Source organism: Bos grunniens, chromosome 26 (genome assembly GCF_055505025.1).
Source record: "Bos grunniens cultivar Pamir isolate PY7600 chromosome 26, Bosgru_T2T1.0, whole genome shotgun sequence".
Lineage (NCBI taxonomy): Eukaryota > Metazoa > Chordata > Mammalia > Artiodactyla > Bovidae > Bos > Bos grunniens.
In genome coordinates this window covers 35,808,011-35,824,549 of record NC_141190.1, presented here as the reverse complement: position 1 = coordinate 35,824,549, position 16,539 = coordinate 35,808,011, and the positions used below count along the sequence as shown (strand labels likewise).

The window sequence follows — 16,539 nt, the reverse complement described above, 5'->3', positions numbered from 1 at the left end:
AGTTTTGTACTAAAGGTATTTGAAATTAAGGGTCAGAATGAAATTAGAGCACTTACTGCGAAGTTAGAAATTAGAGCACTTCTCCCTAAGCAATAGAAGATATACCCACACATTATCTAATGTTCTAAGCTTCGGTGACAGCCTGTGATCTAGAGTAGTAAAAAATCAAGGACACAAAAGCTAAAAAAAAAAAAAAAAAATTACTTAGAGAAATGTCTCCCAAAACTGTCCTTCGTGCATCATGTCTGATTTAGTTTTAGTTTTTTCAGAATAACCAAAAATTTTATGGACAAGATCAATTATATTTGTGCCTAGGTATTTGGAGGAGTTTATTTTTATATCCCTTGCTTTCCTCAAAGAAAAGCAAAGTCTAAATATAGCAACATGAAGTCAGTCACATAAGGGCACTTTTTAAAAGGTGAATAAAATATTTCAACTGTAAGGTATTTTTAAATCTTTCTGTTTAAACATCTTAACATGTATAAAACAAAAAGTTTGGAAAATAAGCATAGAATAAAATTGCTATGCCTCAGAATGCTGTCATGAGTTGTGAATCACAATCTGTGGATTTTTGCTCTTTGGGAACCGCCATTATTTTCAGAAACCATGTCATGCACTATTTCAAGATCTGAAAACCATATTTAGTCGCACATAATCATTTCTCTTTCACCATACTCCATCTCCCCATTTGCAATTTAATACTGTACTAATACAGCCATAAAATAAAAATATTCACTATATTCTACAACCTTCAACATTCAAAAAGTGAAACTATGTAATTAAAATGCAACTCATCTCCACCCACCTTTTATAGTCAACTTTGTTAATAAAGATAGATGTGACCTGTTAACTGAGGGGTGTTGGGCACTCCTAGGACTAAATACAGATGCTTTGTTTCTTTCATCGTACCTGTATCTTAAATTCCTTCAGTTCCTATCTGACAGGGAAAGGGTGCCAGGTGAGCAGTCTGTCATTCTTGCCTAGACTAATAGACTCTCCAGTGGCTTTTGTTACAGCTCATGTCATACTATTAAAACTGTGTGCCTTGAAAATGGCATAACATATGTAGCTGAATCTTGTCAACTCTAGATAATCAGACTCTGTTTGGCTTCACAAGCAGATGCAGATTAGAGAAGTAATATAAATATGCAAATCACAGCAGTCCCCTCTCACCACCACTGTTCCTACCTCTAATGACCCTCGCAGAAAGTCTGTGTGTTCAGCTCCCACTTCCAGGGCTACATCAACAGACGCAAAGGGACGGCTGGCCATCTGCTGTCGTTCTCGGAGCAGTTGCTGGAGGGGGTTAAAAAGCACTCGTTTTAAGACAGGTTTTAGGACACGTTAAATTCAACAATATCTAGTCCTGTTTGGAAAAAAAATGGCATCTAAAATTTAGAGGTAATACACATATTCATATCTAGATCAATAAAAATGAAAATTATTTTCTCCTCATGGCCTGGGTTATATTTCCTTATAGGCTTGAAATGTATGGTGCCTCCTGACCGCCACCTCATAGGCCAAGTGAAAAGCACTTTGAAAACTTCAGGTGAGAGGTACTACTTAAGGAAAAACTGCTATTATGATGACAGGCGTGCCAAGTCTTTCCACTCAAAATAACTCATGCCTGTGTCTTAGCTGAAAGCAAACAGCAGTACAAATGATTGAGAAAAGAGAATGAAAAGTTGTCAAAATGCATTAATAGAGATTAAAGGAACATACACCTGCCAAGACCCCAGTCTTGTAAGTCATCAAGATCCCCCTTGTCAATTGCTATAGCACCAGCAGGGATTTTTATTGTCAGTGTTTTTAACTTTATTCAAAGCCATGGTGTTTATTATTTAAATGATTAGTAGGTTGCAAAAACGTGTGCCAGGGCTTCTAAAACACTCTTCAGATATTTGTTTCTTCTCTTTGCGTCTCTTCTCGGCTTTGCCCAAACAAAAACCAATAAACCAGCAAGTCGCAACCAAGTACCCAGCTGATTTATATTTCTGCCTCCCCTTGTAATTATAATATTCATTAAGTCATGATAAGAAAAAATTGATGACCAGTACTAGATATTGCGAATCTTGCCCTCCTCATTCGACACAGCTAATAAAATTATTATTAAATATTAAAAGTAGATGAGCAATGCAATTAAACACTCTTTCAAATGAGAAGAAAATCCTATCGCTGAAGACAAAATCCTTGAACACAATGAATGGCTTCATTATTCACAGTGATTTCTAAAGATTCACTGGCAGTAACTTAAAACATTAACAACTGGTCTTTGAATGTAAATGTACGGAGCACTGTGATGCATCATTCATAAAGTTCCCTTTCTCATGGTGAAGGAACAAAAGCCAACACCTGATGGCTCTTTATTTTTAACATTTTTATTTTAACACTTGTGACACCGCAGTGACAGTGTTCATGTAATGAGCATCTCAAACATAATCTAAGGGCTTGCTTTTCTTATTGAAGAGAGAACATCCGCTTGCGGATATGGGACAGAAATAATGCAACTATTACCTAGCTAGAGTTCAAGGTCTTAAATTGTATGTATTTTTAGAAGAAGATACATAATGAAGACATATTAAAAACATATTCAGAGTAAAAAGCAAATGTGATCTAAATCACCCAAATTATTCACTTTAGTATAAACTCAGACTTGCACTATTAAAAATACAGCTGCTGGCCAAGAGAATCTTATTTGTGTCTCTTTCGATAGGAGTGGCCAATTGATCTGAATACTGTGTCTATGCAAAATGCAAACATAATGTTACTCCAAATACCAGTGGATGCTAAGTGTAGAAGACACCATGTTCTTTTTATCTGATAAAACATAAATGCACACACAGATACACACACAGGAATACACAAACTGCCTCTGTTACAGTTAATATAATAATTCCCTTGAGAAAACTATAAATTCTAGTTTGGATTAAGGCAATTTTCTAACATTTGTATTAAAGTTTCTTCATTTTTACTAGTTTCCCTTAGCTTATAAATGGCATCTCCTATAACTGATTCTTTAAAAAAAAACAATTTGTTTCTTCACCTTGCCTTTTTGCTACACCTAAAAGTAAAAGCTCTACAAAATATAATTAATGAGAACTCAGTCCCACAGATTGTAATGTAAATCTATGATTATTCTAAATTCACTATCTTTAACAAAGACTAGATTTCTCTGAAAAATAATGTATTATTTTGACCACCTCCTACACTCATAATAAAGAAAAATCAGTGATTGATAGTTTTATTCATTTTACAAAGTTTACCAATAGGACAAAAAGGCACTTTAAAAGATTCCAGTTTGTCTTCTGAGCATTGAGTTTTCATCAGTTTTTAAGAACTGAATGTTACTACAGTACTCTTCGCAAAGAGGAAAGACACTGTTCTTGCCCAGGACCATAACACTGAAGTTCGTAAAACAAGATACGGTGAAATAAAAATAATGAGAGCACAAGACAGTGTACAGCAGAGGTTACAAACAGGGAATTCGCCAAATTAATTCACTCGGGGTCACGTAACAGAGGACTAGTTCGAGGACTTTGGCCAGTGTACCAAGTTTCTGACTTTGGGGAACCTAATGAAATGGTTCTGACCCGGGAAACTTAGAGGGAGTAAAAAGTTTTATTCTAAAACACTCTTGCTTTGATAGGATGACCCTAAAATAATAACATGGAACAAAGTGAGATTTGTCATGCTACTAAATTCCTGGCTCTCAGCTGAGTCCTTAACAATCGTCCTTTCTTTTGCCAGTTAACATCTATGTGCATTACTTCTTGAATTTTGCCCCTTCTGTGTCAGAACAAAAGAGACATAAACAATTCACATTTTATGCTTACAACTCAAATTTCCTGGAAATTTAATGATGATATTGACAGGCAATTTAGTTAGACTTTAGAGTTAAAAAAATCTGTGTTTGAATACCTGGTTTTCCACTTAGTAGCCGTTTAAGGTACTATTTATACCTCTCTGAATTATTTAGACCTCTATAAGCCTCACATTTTCTCATAGCAAAATTGGGCTATCAATAGTGTCTACACCTACAACTAGCCCTTAGAGAACTTGTTTTGATTCCCAGTTTCTCCACCCATTACCTACTGCACCATCATCAAATTACATAGACCTTTCTAAGGCTTATTCTCTATTAAACGAGAAGAGGAATGCTATTAGAAGTTTTGCTAATACTAAAAGCATTTGCACTGCTCGACACAGAATCTGGCACATTGTGAGAACTCAGTAACAGTTCATTGGTACAATTATTATGTTAAAATTTCAAGCCGTAACTTTGTCTTTAAAGATGGCACTCTAATTACCACAAGCCCATTTTCTTGGGCACTAGAGACACATTTTGCTCTATTAGTCTCCCTTTTAACAAATGTTGCAAATTTACGAGACAGTTGGAAAATGTCATGATTGTGGTAAAAATGAATTTAATTTGGAACCGCTTCCTGCCATTTGTGACTAAATGATAAAAACTCAACCTAAAAATTGTGAGGAAATATAGAGTACTTCCGTAAGAACTTTCAAAAATTATTTGTTGGTTGTGATTTTTATATAAAATGAAGTTTGACATTTTGCATATAGATAAGAAACCATATAACAGATGATCTATTTTATAACTAATCTGCAGTTGCCAATTATTCAGCAGAAAGAAAAGGCCAAAAGAACAAACTGATCATAATGCAATAGATTATAATCATGTTGCTGTAACCACTGTGGTGAAGGACATTTTAAAATTATGGATGTTCTTACTATCATGTTCGTTATGTATGATTGTTGTTTTATTATTCAAAGTCTCTTACAAAACAAACCATGAAATTAAAAACAATATGAAAATCCATGCTTACAGATGGAAACTGAGAACAGTCATTGATTCTATCAAATGTATATATGAAATGCTTCCACACGCTAATACTACTACAAATATCATATTAGTCCCCAAAGTTCATATTAATGACTTTTCCAATCACCCCTAAAGCTAAAACTCTAATGGATTTAGGATAATAATCTTTAAAAACACACACACTAAAAAAAAATCAAAACAGTAACCAACTCGCTTCCAGTTGTCTTCCTGTCGCCTGCCTCCTATGTTCAGATTCCATCTAGCCTCCCCCCATACCTCCAAATACCCTTCCACTCCATCCCAGGCGTGAAGTTATCATCTTATCTACAAGTTATTTATGATATTAGTGTGGCACTATCTCCTCAAACCTTCATGCTTTCCTGAAATCTTTAAGGCAAAAATTTATTTCTGTTTTTTATTTTGCTCAGCACTTAGTTTGTAGTCAATAGTATTTGATGACTAGACAATGAATGAGTGACTTAAAGTATAAAAATCTGTATCACCTGAATGTGACTGAAGGCAAGTTTTTATTAAACTGATTTTAATCATTGGAAAAGACCCTGATGCTGGCAAAGATTGAGGGTAGGAGGAGAAGGGAACGATAGAGGATGAGATGGTTGGATGGCATCACCGACTCAATGGACATGAGTTTGGGTAGACTCTGGGAGTTGGTGATGGACAGGGGAGGCTTGGTGTGCTGCGGTTCATGGGGTCACAAAGAGTCAGACATGACTGAATGACTGAACTGAATTATGAAGAAGCTTTTAAAAGTATATGTCCTCTGATATTCTGCTTTCCGGTGGCTCAGTCAGTCAAGAATCTGCCTGCAATGCAGGAAGACCTGGGTCTGATTCCTGGTTGGGAAGATCCCTTGGAGAAGGGAATTGCAATCCACTCCAGTATCCTTGCCTGGAAAATTCTACGGACAGAGGAGCTTGGTGGGCTACAGTCCATGGAATTGTAAAGAGTCAGACACGACTGAGCAACTAACACAATCACACTGTTCTGATATTCTACAATGCATGCCTTATGCTCAAAAGTAAGGGGATATTCATTTTTTTAAAATGGGTCAATTCTGTGGATCCAACAAATCACCACTAGGCTTCTTATCTGTCTTCATTCACTTTATTACCATGCTATAAATATTATAAGGAAAACTGCCATAAAGTCATCACAATGCATTCATATTTTAATAGAAATTATTTAGATTTAGAAAGGTATAAAAGGATCAATCAAAATTCTTTAGTCATTATTTTTGAGCTTACATACTAAAATGAACAAGGAGCTTGAATTATATGTAAAGCAACATTTCATGAAAAAGTATTTCTATTATTAACACAGACACAACACAAAGTATAATAAGCAAAAGATCATTTTTTTTAGTGGAAGGATAGTGCATCAATGAATTAGGAAAGCATGATAATTCTATCATTTTTATAACTAAATCTGCAAGCTACAAGTTTACTCAGTTTTTCTTCATTATTTTAAAGTAAAATGTCCTTAACTGTCAAATGGTCACAGCAGACATTCAAGGTAGATTGTTCAGGTATGCAGGTTTGTTGTTTAAGCAGTAATATGTCAGAAACAAAACCGACCTTTACTGTCATCAAGCCTACTACCAGAGAGAAGAAGAGAGTAGAAATGGAAATTTTTCTAAATTTTCCAAAATACAAAGTTCAATATTTTCTCTAAAATGCCAAGAGATTATATCAGTATAAAACATACTCATGTCAATGTATGTGTGAAAGTGTATGTGTGAATATTCCTAAAATTATATATATAATTCAAAGTAACTGAAACTCAAAACTAAAACTCTTATATAAAATTTCAAAGTGTTAGTTGCTCAGTTGTGTCTGACTCTTTGCAACTCCATGGTCTGTCCATGGAATTCTCCAGGCAAGAATACTGGAGTGGGTTGCCATTCCCTTCTCCAGGGGATCTTCCTGACCCAGGGTTTGAACCTGGGTCTTCTGCATGGCAGGCAGATTCTTTACTGTCTGAGTTAACAGGGAAGCCCTTAAAACAAAATAAAATGTCAAGATAAAGATTAATGCCTGCAAATGAATGTCTTTGTTGTCATCTGAATAACATTGAACATATCACTGATATGAATAAAAGACAGTCATCACAGAGTTTAGACTTAAAAGGGACCTATAGATCCTCTGGTCCAGAGATTTTTTAACCTACAGACTATATAGACCTATAACGGGTAAATAGATGAGCACTAGAAAAATCTATGAATCTACGAATCTAGCACTAAAAGATGACACTTTTATTAATTTTTTTTCCAATTTCAGTAGATTCAATAATTTAACTTACTACTGTCTTTAGAAACTAATTGGCCCTCTTTTAGAATCAAAATGTAACTCCACTGTTTTCTTAAATTCTTTTAATAAACAAATCTATCAATATATATTCACGCTTAAAACAGAATGGAGTAAATTATAAAAGCAAGCAAGACAGCTTTAAAATTCCCTACACATCCCTATTTGCTAAATAAGAACTTCTTAAGTGCAGAATGGGTTTGAAGTTCAAACATGTGTTTCTAAAGTTTCCTTTTATTTCTTCCCTTTGTTTAGCTCAGTGTTTCCAAGCTTTGGGGTTTACACAGTTGTATGTGCAATGTGACCTATACTCTGTAGTGAATTATCTTGACTCTAAAGGTATCATTTATTCATACCCATTTTATGATATCATAACTTCCATGTGAAATATATCTCATGGAACTCTAAAAGTTTTCAATATTATCAAGAAGAGAGAGGCACAAACTATGAGGCTGATAGCATCACCATCATTTGCATGCAATAAGGTCTTAAAGGGCTTCCCTGGTCGTTCAGATGGTAAAGAATCCACCTGCAATGCAGGAGACCTAGGTTCAGTCCCTGGGTGGGGAGATCCCCTGGAGAAGGGAAGAGCTGGCTACCCACTCCAGTATTCTTCCCTGGAGAATTCCATGGACAGAGGAGCCTGGCACGCTATAGTCCATGGGGTCACAAAGAGTAAGCTTTCTACCGACAGGAATTACAGAAAAAGACATTCAACTTTTGTGAGTATGGGCATTTTAAGTCTGAGCTGGCTTTGTTTAGGTTAATTTAGGAAATGACAAAAGAAAGAGAGCATGACAGATCTTCCTTATCCTCATATATTTATGGTTATGCATTATTAATTAAACATCATCGAAACCAAAACCATACTTCTTAGATGGCACAATTCTTCCCAACTGAAGTTTGAAGCCAAGAAAATGGAAAGAACATCCGACAACTGTCTGTACATGTCAATCACTCTAAGTCCTCATGGAAAGTAGGTTTAATATTAAAAGGATGGAACATTTCTTAATACAAAAGCTGTAATTTCCAGCACCCTACAAGGTTGCTTATCAAATAAGTTAAGCTTCATATCATTGGATAGACCCTGGTCAAACCCTTTGTTTAGAGAGATCAAGCTGGTTTGTGATGTATAGCAAACAAAGAAAGTAAAACTCACTAGCCCCACCATCCCTACCAAATTCCCACATCTACTCCAGAAACTGCTAGCATTTGCCAACAATTCTCTTAATATTTTTAGGAAAATTAGCAAAGAATGAGTAGGTTCATCATTTCTCTCTAGTCTAAATGCAATATTGATACATGCTCCAGCTCTGTCAATTGCTGGTTTTCATCAACTGTGTGTCTGTTGACTACACTAATGGAGAAGTCCATCTTGTGAACACTTTTTCAGAAGAAAATCATCTGTAACTTAGTAACAGTAAACAGTTGATATTCCATGCAAAATTTTGATTATGCAGATGATATACTTGTGTATACTTGCTTTTATCTTACACATGGCAACATGTCTTGTATAATTCACTGATGAGAAAACAAGCATGGCTGTTACATCACGTGGTCCATCTCTTCACGCAGTAGCGATAAGAAAACAATTCTCAGGGACTTCCGTGGTGGTCCAGTGGTTAAGAATCTGCCTTCCAGTGCAAGGGATGCAGATTCGATCCCTGATTGGGGAACTAAGATCCCCCATGCCACGGGCAACTAAGTGCATACACCACAACAATTGAGCCTGTACTCTCTGGAGCCCATGAACCACAACTAAGTCCTGACACATCCAAAAAATAAAACAAATCAATATTTTTTAAAAGGAAAACAATTCTCAGTCAACTGTTACTGTGTTGTCAAGGAATTTCCTAAGGAACAGAAGCAGATGCTGAAATTCTTCTTTATTTGGTGTTCCAAAGGGTGAATCTTGAAGAATTTAGATTTAGATTCTAGGCAGAGTTTTCATTCCTTCCCTTCCCTCTCTCCACCTAAATAAATAAATAAATAAATGCCTAGTCTTAGAACAATTTGATAGGAAGTTCTTGATTTACTTGGTGACTACATTTGGCTGTGATCATTCACTCGGTGAATAGGTTTTACTGAGCTCTGTGTTCCAGACACTTTTCTAGGAACAGATATATGAGGTGAGTCTTTTGTTTCTATGTAGCCAGCATTTCCATGCTACTAAAAGAACACTGGTTTCCCTGGTGGCTCAGAGGGTAAAGAATCCACCTGCAATGCAGGAGACTCTGATTCAATCCCTGGGTTGTGAAGATCCCCCCAGAAGGGAATGGCTACCCACTCCAGTATTCCTGCCTGGGAAATCTCATGGACAGAGGAACCCGGTGGGCTACAGTCCATGGGGTTGCAAAGAGTTGGACACAACTGAGCAAGTAAGCATGCAAAAAAATATCAGGGATCCCTCTAGATCATCTACTGGGAGAATGGAAGGTGACAAATGGGGGAACCTTGTGATGTGGAAGAATTATTCAAGTAGCCTGGATTTGAAAGCAACAGAACCTTATCTGTTTCTTAGTGAGCTAAAACCTGAAGACATGTAAAACTACTGCAAACATTTTTGAAGGTTACTTTGGACAAGTGTAAAATTAAAATATGGATTCTTAATTCTACATTGACAGAGATGGCATCACTGATTTTGACTTTGCCAAAGATGATCTCATGTCCAGATGAAAGAAATAATGCAGAATGGATTCATCTAGAAGAGCCAATTACTCAGGTACTACTTGATACAAGACCATCTTTTCTAATGAGCAATAGAAAATTTAACAGAGTTTTGTAAGGCAGTATTTTGTTCTGTTTGTACTTTTTGACAATTAAAACAAAAAGTCAAAAAATGAAATGCTTATTGACAATTTTGAAGATTACTCTGGACACTTAAAAGCATAGTTTACAGCAGATAAAAGTCTTATTTGTTCAACATATACATATATAAACAAATAATGAAAATATTAAAGAAAAAAGCCGCTACAGAAAATACATAAGGGTTGGGAGAAAGACAGTGGAGAGAGAAGGTGCTTCAGACCAGAAGGATTACAGAAGGTCTCTGCGGAAATCACATTTGACCTGAAACCTTGAATACTCAGTCAGAGTAGGTGTGCATTCTCAAAACTCCGTTTAACACAAAAAAAGTGTATTTCTGGCTCACATAAACTTTCTATAACTCCAGGTAACTTCACATCTGGTAACTTAGCAATACGGATGCTCCAGTCCTAAGACTCTTACCATTTCAACCCAGGGATTCCTTAAGTGTAAAGGCAGAAAAGAGACTAGTGAATCCTGCATGGACTTTTCAATGTCTCAGGCCAGACATAAAATATTTCCATAGCCATAGAGCTCACCCTAACTAGAGACCACAAAATGCAGAGGAACAAGTGCAATATTACATGAGTGGAACAGGAACAAATAAAGCCAAAAAGAACTTTTCAGGCAGAGGTAAGAGCAAATACAAAGTTCTAGAGTTCCTCAGGCTTTAAGTGTGAGCTTGAAGTGTTCAACAAAAAGAAAGAAGTTTGAGTTTTATTAAGCAAGGGGGCAAAGAGCAGATGGTCAAAGGATAATTTTGGTTTTATCAAGGTTAAGAGAAATTGAAATAACATATACATATCATCAGGCATCATAGGATTCAAAAAAATCAGATTATTTTTTTTAAACATAATTTCCTTTTGTATTGCACAGACAGCCCATTCTTCTGGTGTTAGAAGTAGTTTGGAACAAACAGGCAAAAGAAATAGGCTTTACCCTCCTCAAATAAAGTTATTCAAGACATAACCAGAAAATAGCAACAGCAGTTAATCTCAAATACAATGAACCTAGCTCTCCCAGTAAGAATCGAAAGGTCAATTTTGTATGTAACCTTCTTTAATACAAAAGGCCAGGTGGTTGTAATTTATCTGAGCAAATCAAAATGAACAAAGGATGAGTACTGAAAAGGTCATTTAAAAGCTAGATCACTAGAATGGATGTTTAATACATATTACTCCTCAAAGAGCAACAATGAAAAGCCAAATAATTTCAAATTTTGAAACCTGCACTTGGAAAAACTTTTTTACCCACAAAGAATACCCCTATAGCCCCACTGTAAAATATATTACTTCCCCAAGTTAGAGGCCTAAGTTGCAAGAGGAGAAAATAGTGGTGCTGCTCTCAAGAAGAGCAAAGGAATGACTTTGACAGCCACGCGGCACTCAGCATGATCTAGTCAACCTTGACGCCTGGAAATCTAAAAGCAGCTGATTACAATAGAAATGACACATCGACTCTTGCTTGTGTGCCAGTCATTTATGACTAGAGGCTCTTGTTACAATAAAACTCAGATCAACCCTTCAGTAGCTTTATTCCCCCCTTAAGAATTAATTTACGAAAGAAAGATGTTTTTTTTCCTCCCTGATTCTGGGAATCAATACAAAGCTCAAGTTTCAATTCTGAACCACAACATGCTCGCTTCTAGGTTAAGAAATTCTAAATGCTACATAATCCGGTTAGCTTTTACATTTAGTGTATAAGGAGTCCATATTGAACATTTTAGTTTGTGACAATAATTTTGAAGTTTTTCAAGAGGTACTTAAAATCTTCCTGAAAATATAAATGATTCAAACACTGGCATTTTCCTCTTAAACAATGTTTTAAAAATATTTTTTCCTCTAAGAAAAATGTGATTATTTTGCTATTAGCTAATGGAGTCATTTTCAGTTCATTATTGAGAAACTCTAAAAATTGTTCTTTTGTAAAATATTTTGTTGTAAAATAAGACATCTACTTACTATAATGTATTTAATTCTCCATTGGAAGGTACTTATGATGCTCAGACGAATCACTGTGACAGATTAATATGCAGTATTATTTGTTTTCAATCTTTTCTGAAAGTAGGTATGATAGAACTATTTTAAAAAGCTAATTTTAATCATTTGGATTTTTAAAATGTAAAGGGCAGTTTGATGCAGCATAGATGACTCATGACTGGTATAAATTGGCTTTCCTACGCACTTGGAATGGTGTGTTAAACCACAAAAATCAGAATCACAAAAATCAGACAATCAATGATCATAACAGATTCATTGAAATAACTCATTATCAGAGCTGGAAGGAATCCTAAATGTTACCTGGTCCAAATTTCCCTTTAAAGTGGGATCAAAAGTACTATTACTTTTCTGACAGATGGTTGTCTAGTATCCTTGAATATATCCAGCAGAAGAACCACTTTTTATTAAGATGGTATTTTCCCCCAAAGGTTTATAACATTGTTAGAAAGTTCATTATTTTGGGGACATTTGTGAACCATTAAAATTAAATAGGATACTTCTAATATAACTAAAACTGCTTTAAATTTGTTATGTGTTTGAAACTTTTCTAATATATTCAAATAATTCTAATATTCAATTTTTTCATTCATTATTTTGCAACAGACATTTATGGAATATACCAAAGTTCAAGGAAGAGGGTCAGGTTCTCATGTTTAAGCAATACGAAACACAGTCTTATCCTCAAGGAGCTTACTCAGTCTCCTAAGGAAGACAAAACTTTCTATAATATGGTTTTCAGCATTTGGTTTTTCAATGACCTTCTTAAAATGTAAAGTGAACACAATATTCTAGATGTGATCTGATTACTGTGGAATATGGTAGAAATTTCCCTCTTAAATCTTCTAAATTAACATACCTTTTTTCTATTTCTTTAAAAATAGCCTCTTGTTATGTTTAGAAACATGCTATTGTTGGAACCAATCAACGATTTCAGGTCTTTTTCACATGAACTCTGATCAAAGCAAGTGTTCTGTACCTAACACTTCTATAAGTAAATTTTTTAAGCTAAATTCAAAACTTCATATTATATTTAAGTTTTCATATTTTATTGTTACTGTTGTTTTAACGTATTTTTCCTTGAGTGCAGAATTTTCTTTGATCCTTTCAACTTCCAACTAACATGACTAACAGCTGTCAAGCCCTATTCTATTCCCTTGACCAGGTCAATAGCATTTGACGGCAAAGAGAACAGTAAGACAGTGAGTTGCCTTGTTGGTGAGTTATAAGTTGCTTCAGTCGTGTCCAACTTTGTGCCACTCTATGGACTGTAGATATGCAGATGACACCACCCTTATGGCAGAAAGTGAAGAAGAACTAAAGAGCCTCTTGATGAAAGTGAAAGAGGAGAGTGAAAAAGTTGGCTTAAAGCTCAGCATTCAGGATACTAAGATCATAGCATCCGGTCCCATCACTTCATGGCAAATAGATGGAGAAACAGTGGCTAACTTTATTTTTCTGGGCTCCAAAATCACTGCAGATGGTGACTGAAGCCATGAAATTAAAAGACGTGTACTCCTTGGAAAGAAAGTTATGATCAACCTAGATAGCATATTCAAAAGAAGAGACATTACTTTGCCAACAAAGGTCCGTCTAGTCAAGCTATGGTTTATCCAGTGGTCATGTATGGATGTGAGAGTTGGACTATAACGAAAGCTGAGTGCCGAAGAATTGATGCTTTTGAACTGTGGTGTTGGAGAAGACTCTTGAGAGTCCCTTGGACTGCAAGGAGATCCAACCAGTCCATCCTAAAGGAGATCAGCCCTGGGTGTTCATTGGAAGGACTGTTGTTGAAGCTGGAACTCCAATACTTTGGCCACCTGATGTGAAGAACTGACTCATTTGAAAAGACCCTGATGCTGGGAAAGATTCAGGGCAGGAGGAGAAGGGGACTACATGAGATGGTTAGATGGCATCACCGACTCAATGGACATGAGTTTGGGTAAACTCCAGGAATTGGTGATGGACAGGAAGGCCTGGTGTACTGCAGTTCACGGGGTCACAAAGAGTTGGACATGCTGAGCGACTGAACTGAACTGAACTGGAGATGGGGGATAGATTGCAGATAAAGTCCCAGCTTTAGGTAAAGAGTGTCATTAAAGTTGATTTGATATATGTACTGTTTTAATCCATTTCAGGGCTTTCTGAATATAAAATAAAAACTGACTGCTACAGGTACCAGGGCTTCCCTGGTAGCCCAGATGGTAAAGAATCTGCTTGCAGTGCAGGAGGTCCAGGTTGGATTCCTGGGTTGGGAAGATCCCCTTGAGAAGGAAATGGCTAACCATTCCAGTATTCTTGCCTGGAGAATTCCATGGACAGAGGAGCTCGGTGGGCTACAGTCCATGGGGTCACAGAGTCGGACATGAATGAGTAACTAACACACACACACACACACACACACACACACACACACACAGCTACCAAGAGACTATCCAGAGAAGCTGTGATTGGCTTTGGTGCCCTCCGTCCTGAAGCTGAGAATAGAGTTATCTGGAAAACTTGTTGATCTATTTCCTCAGGGTGTATAATCAATGCCATAATTGACAATAGGAGGAGGAGTGACTTATTGTATTGATGAATTGGGATTGTTCAACTCAGGTCTGCCTCTCTTATTCTTAGGAAAAACCTGTCAATTCTACTCTGATCATTCATCTCACAACTTATCTGGAATGATTCCTACATGCAAACTATGCTCTATTCTAGCATTATCTATAGCAGATAACTATGCTAATTCTGGAGTTCATTATGTTTAGAAACAACCATTTAATTGTTTAGTTCATGTTTATTTGGAAGATAAGTGGAGAAGAGAGTGCTAGTTATTGCCCCCTCCTCAGAAACCATCAATAATAACTATAGTACTACACTTTTCTGTTTATTTCAAGAGAATATCAGGTATTGTTAAATCCCTTGCTGAAGTCAAGACGCATTGATACACTGTATCTGCAGCATATCATAGATGTATTAGTCAAGTTAACCTAACAAAAAAGTAAGAAGCTCAGGTCTGGTCTTAATTCACCAGCTGCTTTAGAGTTTCTTAACATCATTGCTTTTACTAACTAAATCAAGGAATAAACAAATGAATGATTAATTGTTAGGATAGTCAATTTTATTCTAGCATCTCCTGCCATGTGATCAAACAGCTTTTCTGTAAACATTTTGTAATCTATCCTGTTAAAATCTGGTGTACATATATGCTTAGCGCCTATGTTCCTTTTCCTCACTTTTATATACTCTAAAATGATATAATCAATTTCCCCTCTCTCTCAGGACTTATACTCCCCCAACCTGGACCTCCACTATTCCCTCAACCTTCTGAGAGGTGAAGTTGTCAGCAAAGCAAGTCAAGGATTGACCCTATCTTCAGCTTTCAGCAGAATGTGCCTTCTAGCAGATGTCCAGACGGGTTTCTATTCCCCTACAATTACTCTCTCTTGACTCAGTGCCAGTTTTGTAATCTGTCTTGGGGCAAAGACAATTTATCATAAGTCCTGCAATTACGACTGAACACACTTTCAGCTCAAGGGATACACTTTGGAATTAATTCCAGTTCAGTACTCATTAGAACCACCATCTCTAAAATGTAAATAATCTGATTCATGTACCCCCTTTCCATTTATCACACCCTTTATATTGATACTATCTTGACTCACAAGCCCCAGTCCTTCATCTCAGGATTATCATATGACCAAAACAAATAACTTACTCATGAACTACATGTTTCAAAGCTTCTAAATTTCACCCAAGTCTGCACGCTCTTTCAATGCTATTTTAGCTTTTAATATAGGGTGAGTTAGTTTATTTGGTGAACAGTGGTATATATTACACTCAATCAGTCAGTTCAGTTCAGTCACTCAGTTGTGTCCGATTCTTTGCAACCCCATGGACTGCAGCATGCCAGGCCTCCCTGTCCATCATTAACTCTCAGGGTTTACCCAAACTCATGTCCATTGAGTCGGTGATGTCATCTAACCATCTCATCCTCTGTTGTCCCCTTCTCCTCCTGCCTTCAATCTTTCCCAACATCAGGGTTTTTCAAATGAGTCAACTCTTTGCATCAGGTGGCCAAAATTTTGGAGTTTCAGCTTCAACATCAGTCCTTCCAATGAACAACCAGGACTGATCTCCTTTAGGATGGACTGGTTGGATCTCCTTGCAGTCCAAGGGACACTCAATCAATCACTAGAAAATTGAGAATCTTCCATAATATAAGATGCTTGGCTAAGGCTGTGGAGTTTAACAAGAATTAGGGCAGAGTGCTTATCTTCCAAATTTATATTCTACTTACAAAATTGAGATTTAAGGTATGAAATGTTAACTGACAATAGAATACTTTAGTGGCAAAACAAGTCAGAAATGCAAATGTGTGAAGAGTTGTCAAGTCAGTGACATAAACAGATGCTAGGATCTCAGAAAAAGATCATATTTCCATAGGCTGGACTGGTGCTAAAGGCCTTAAGAAGTCTGTCAGACAGACACTTAAAGTACGTGTAGAATTCAAATGAGCCACATCATGACCATTAAATAATTTGGGTCAGAATAATTATTTTATCTCACAATTCTGCTTTTTTGAGAA

At 36.3% G+C, this 16,539-nt stretch overlaps 1 protein-coding gene across 7 annotated transcripts in view; it reads right to left on the bottom strand.

Moving 5' to 3' along the window:
* ATRNL1 (attractin like 1) overlaps positions 1–16,539 on the bottom strand; it is an 810,133-nt gene that overhangs the window by 286,490 nt on the left and 507,104 nt on the right. For all 7 annotated transcript variants that reach the window (XR_015155896.1, XR_015155897.1, XM_086379578.1 and 4 more), the window contains one exon: positions 1,189–1,296. Coding sequence is in view for 5 of the 7 variants with exons in the window: in XM_086379578.1 (XP_086235704.1) it covers positions 1,189–1,296 (108 nt within the window). In the remaining 2 variants the exon portion in view is untranslated. The remainder of the gene's footprint in view (positions 1–1,188; positions 1,297–16,539) is intronic.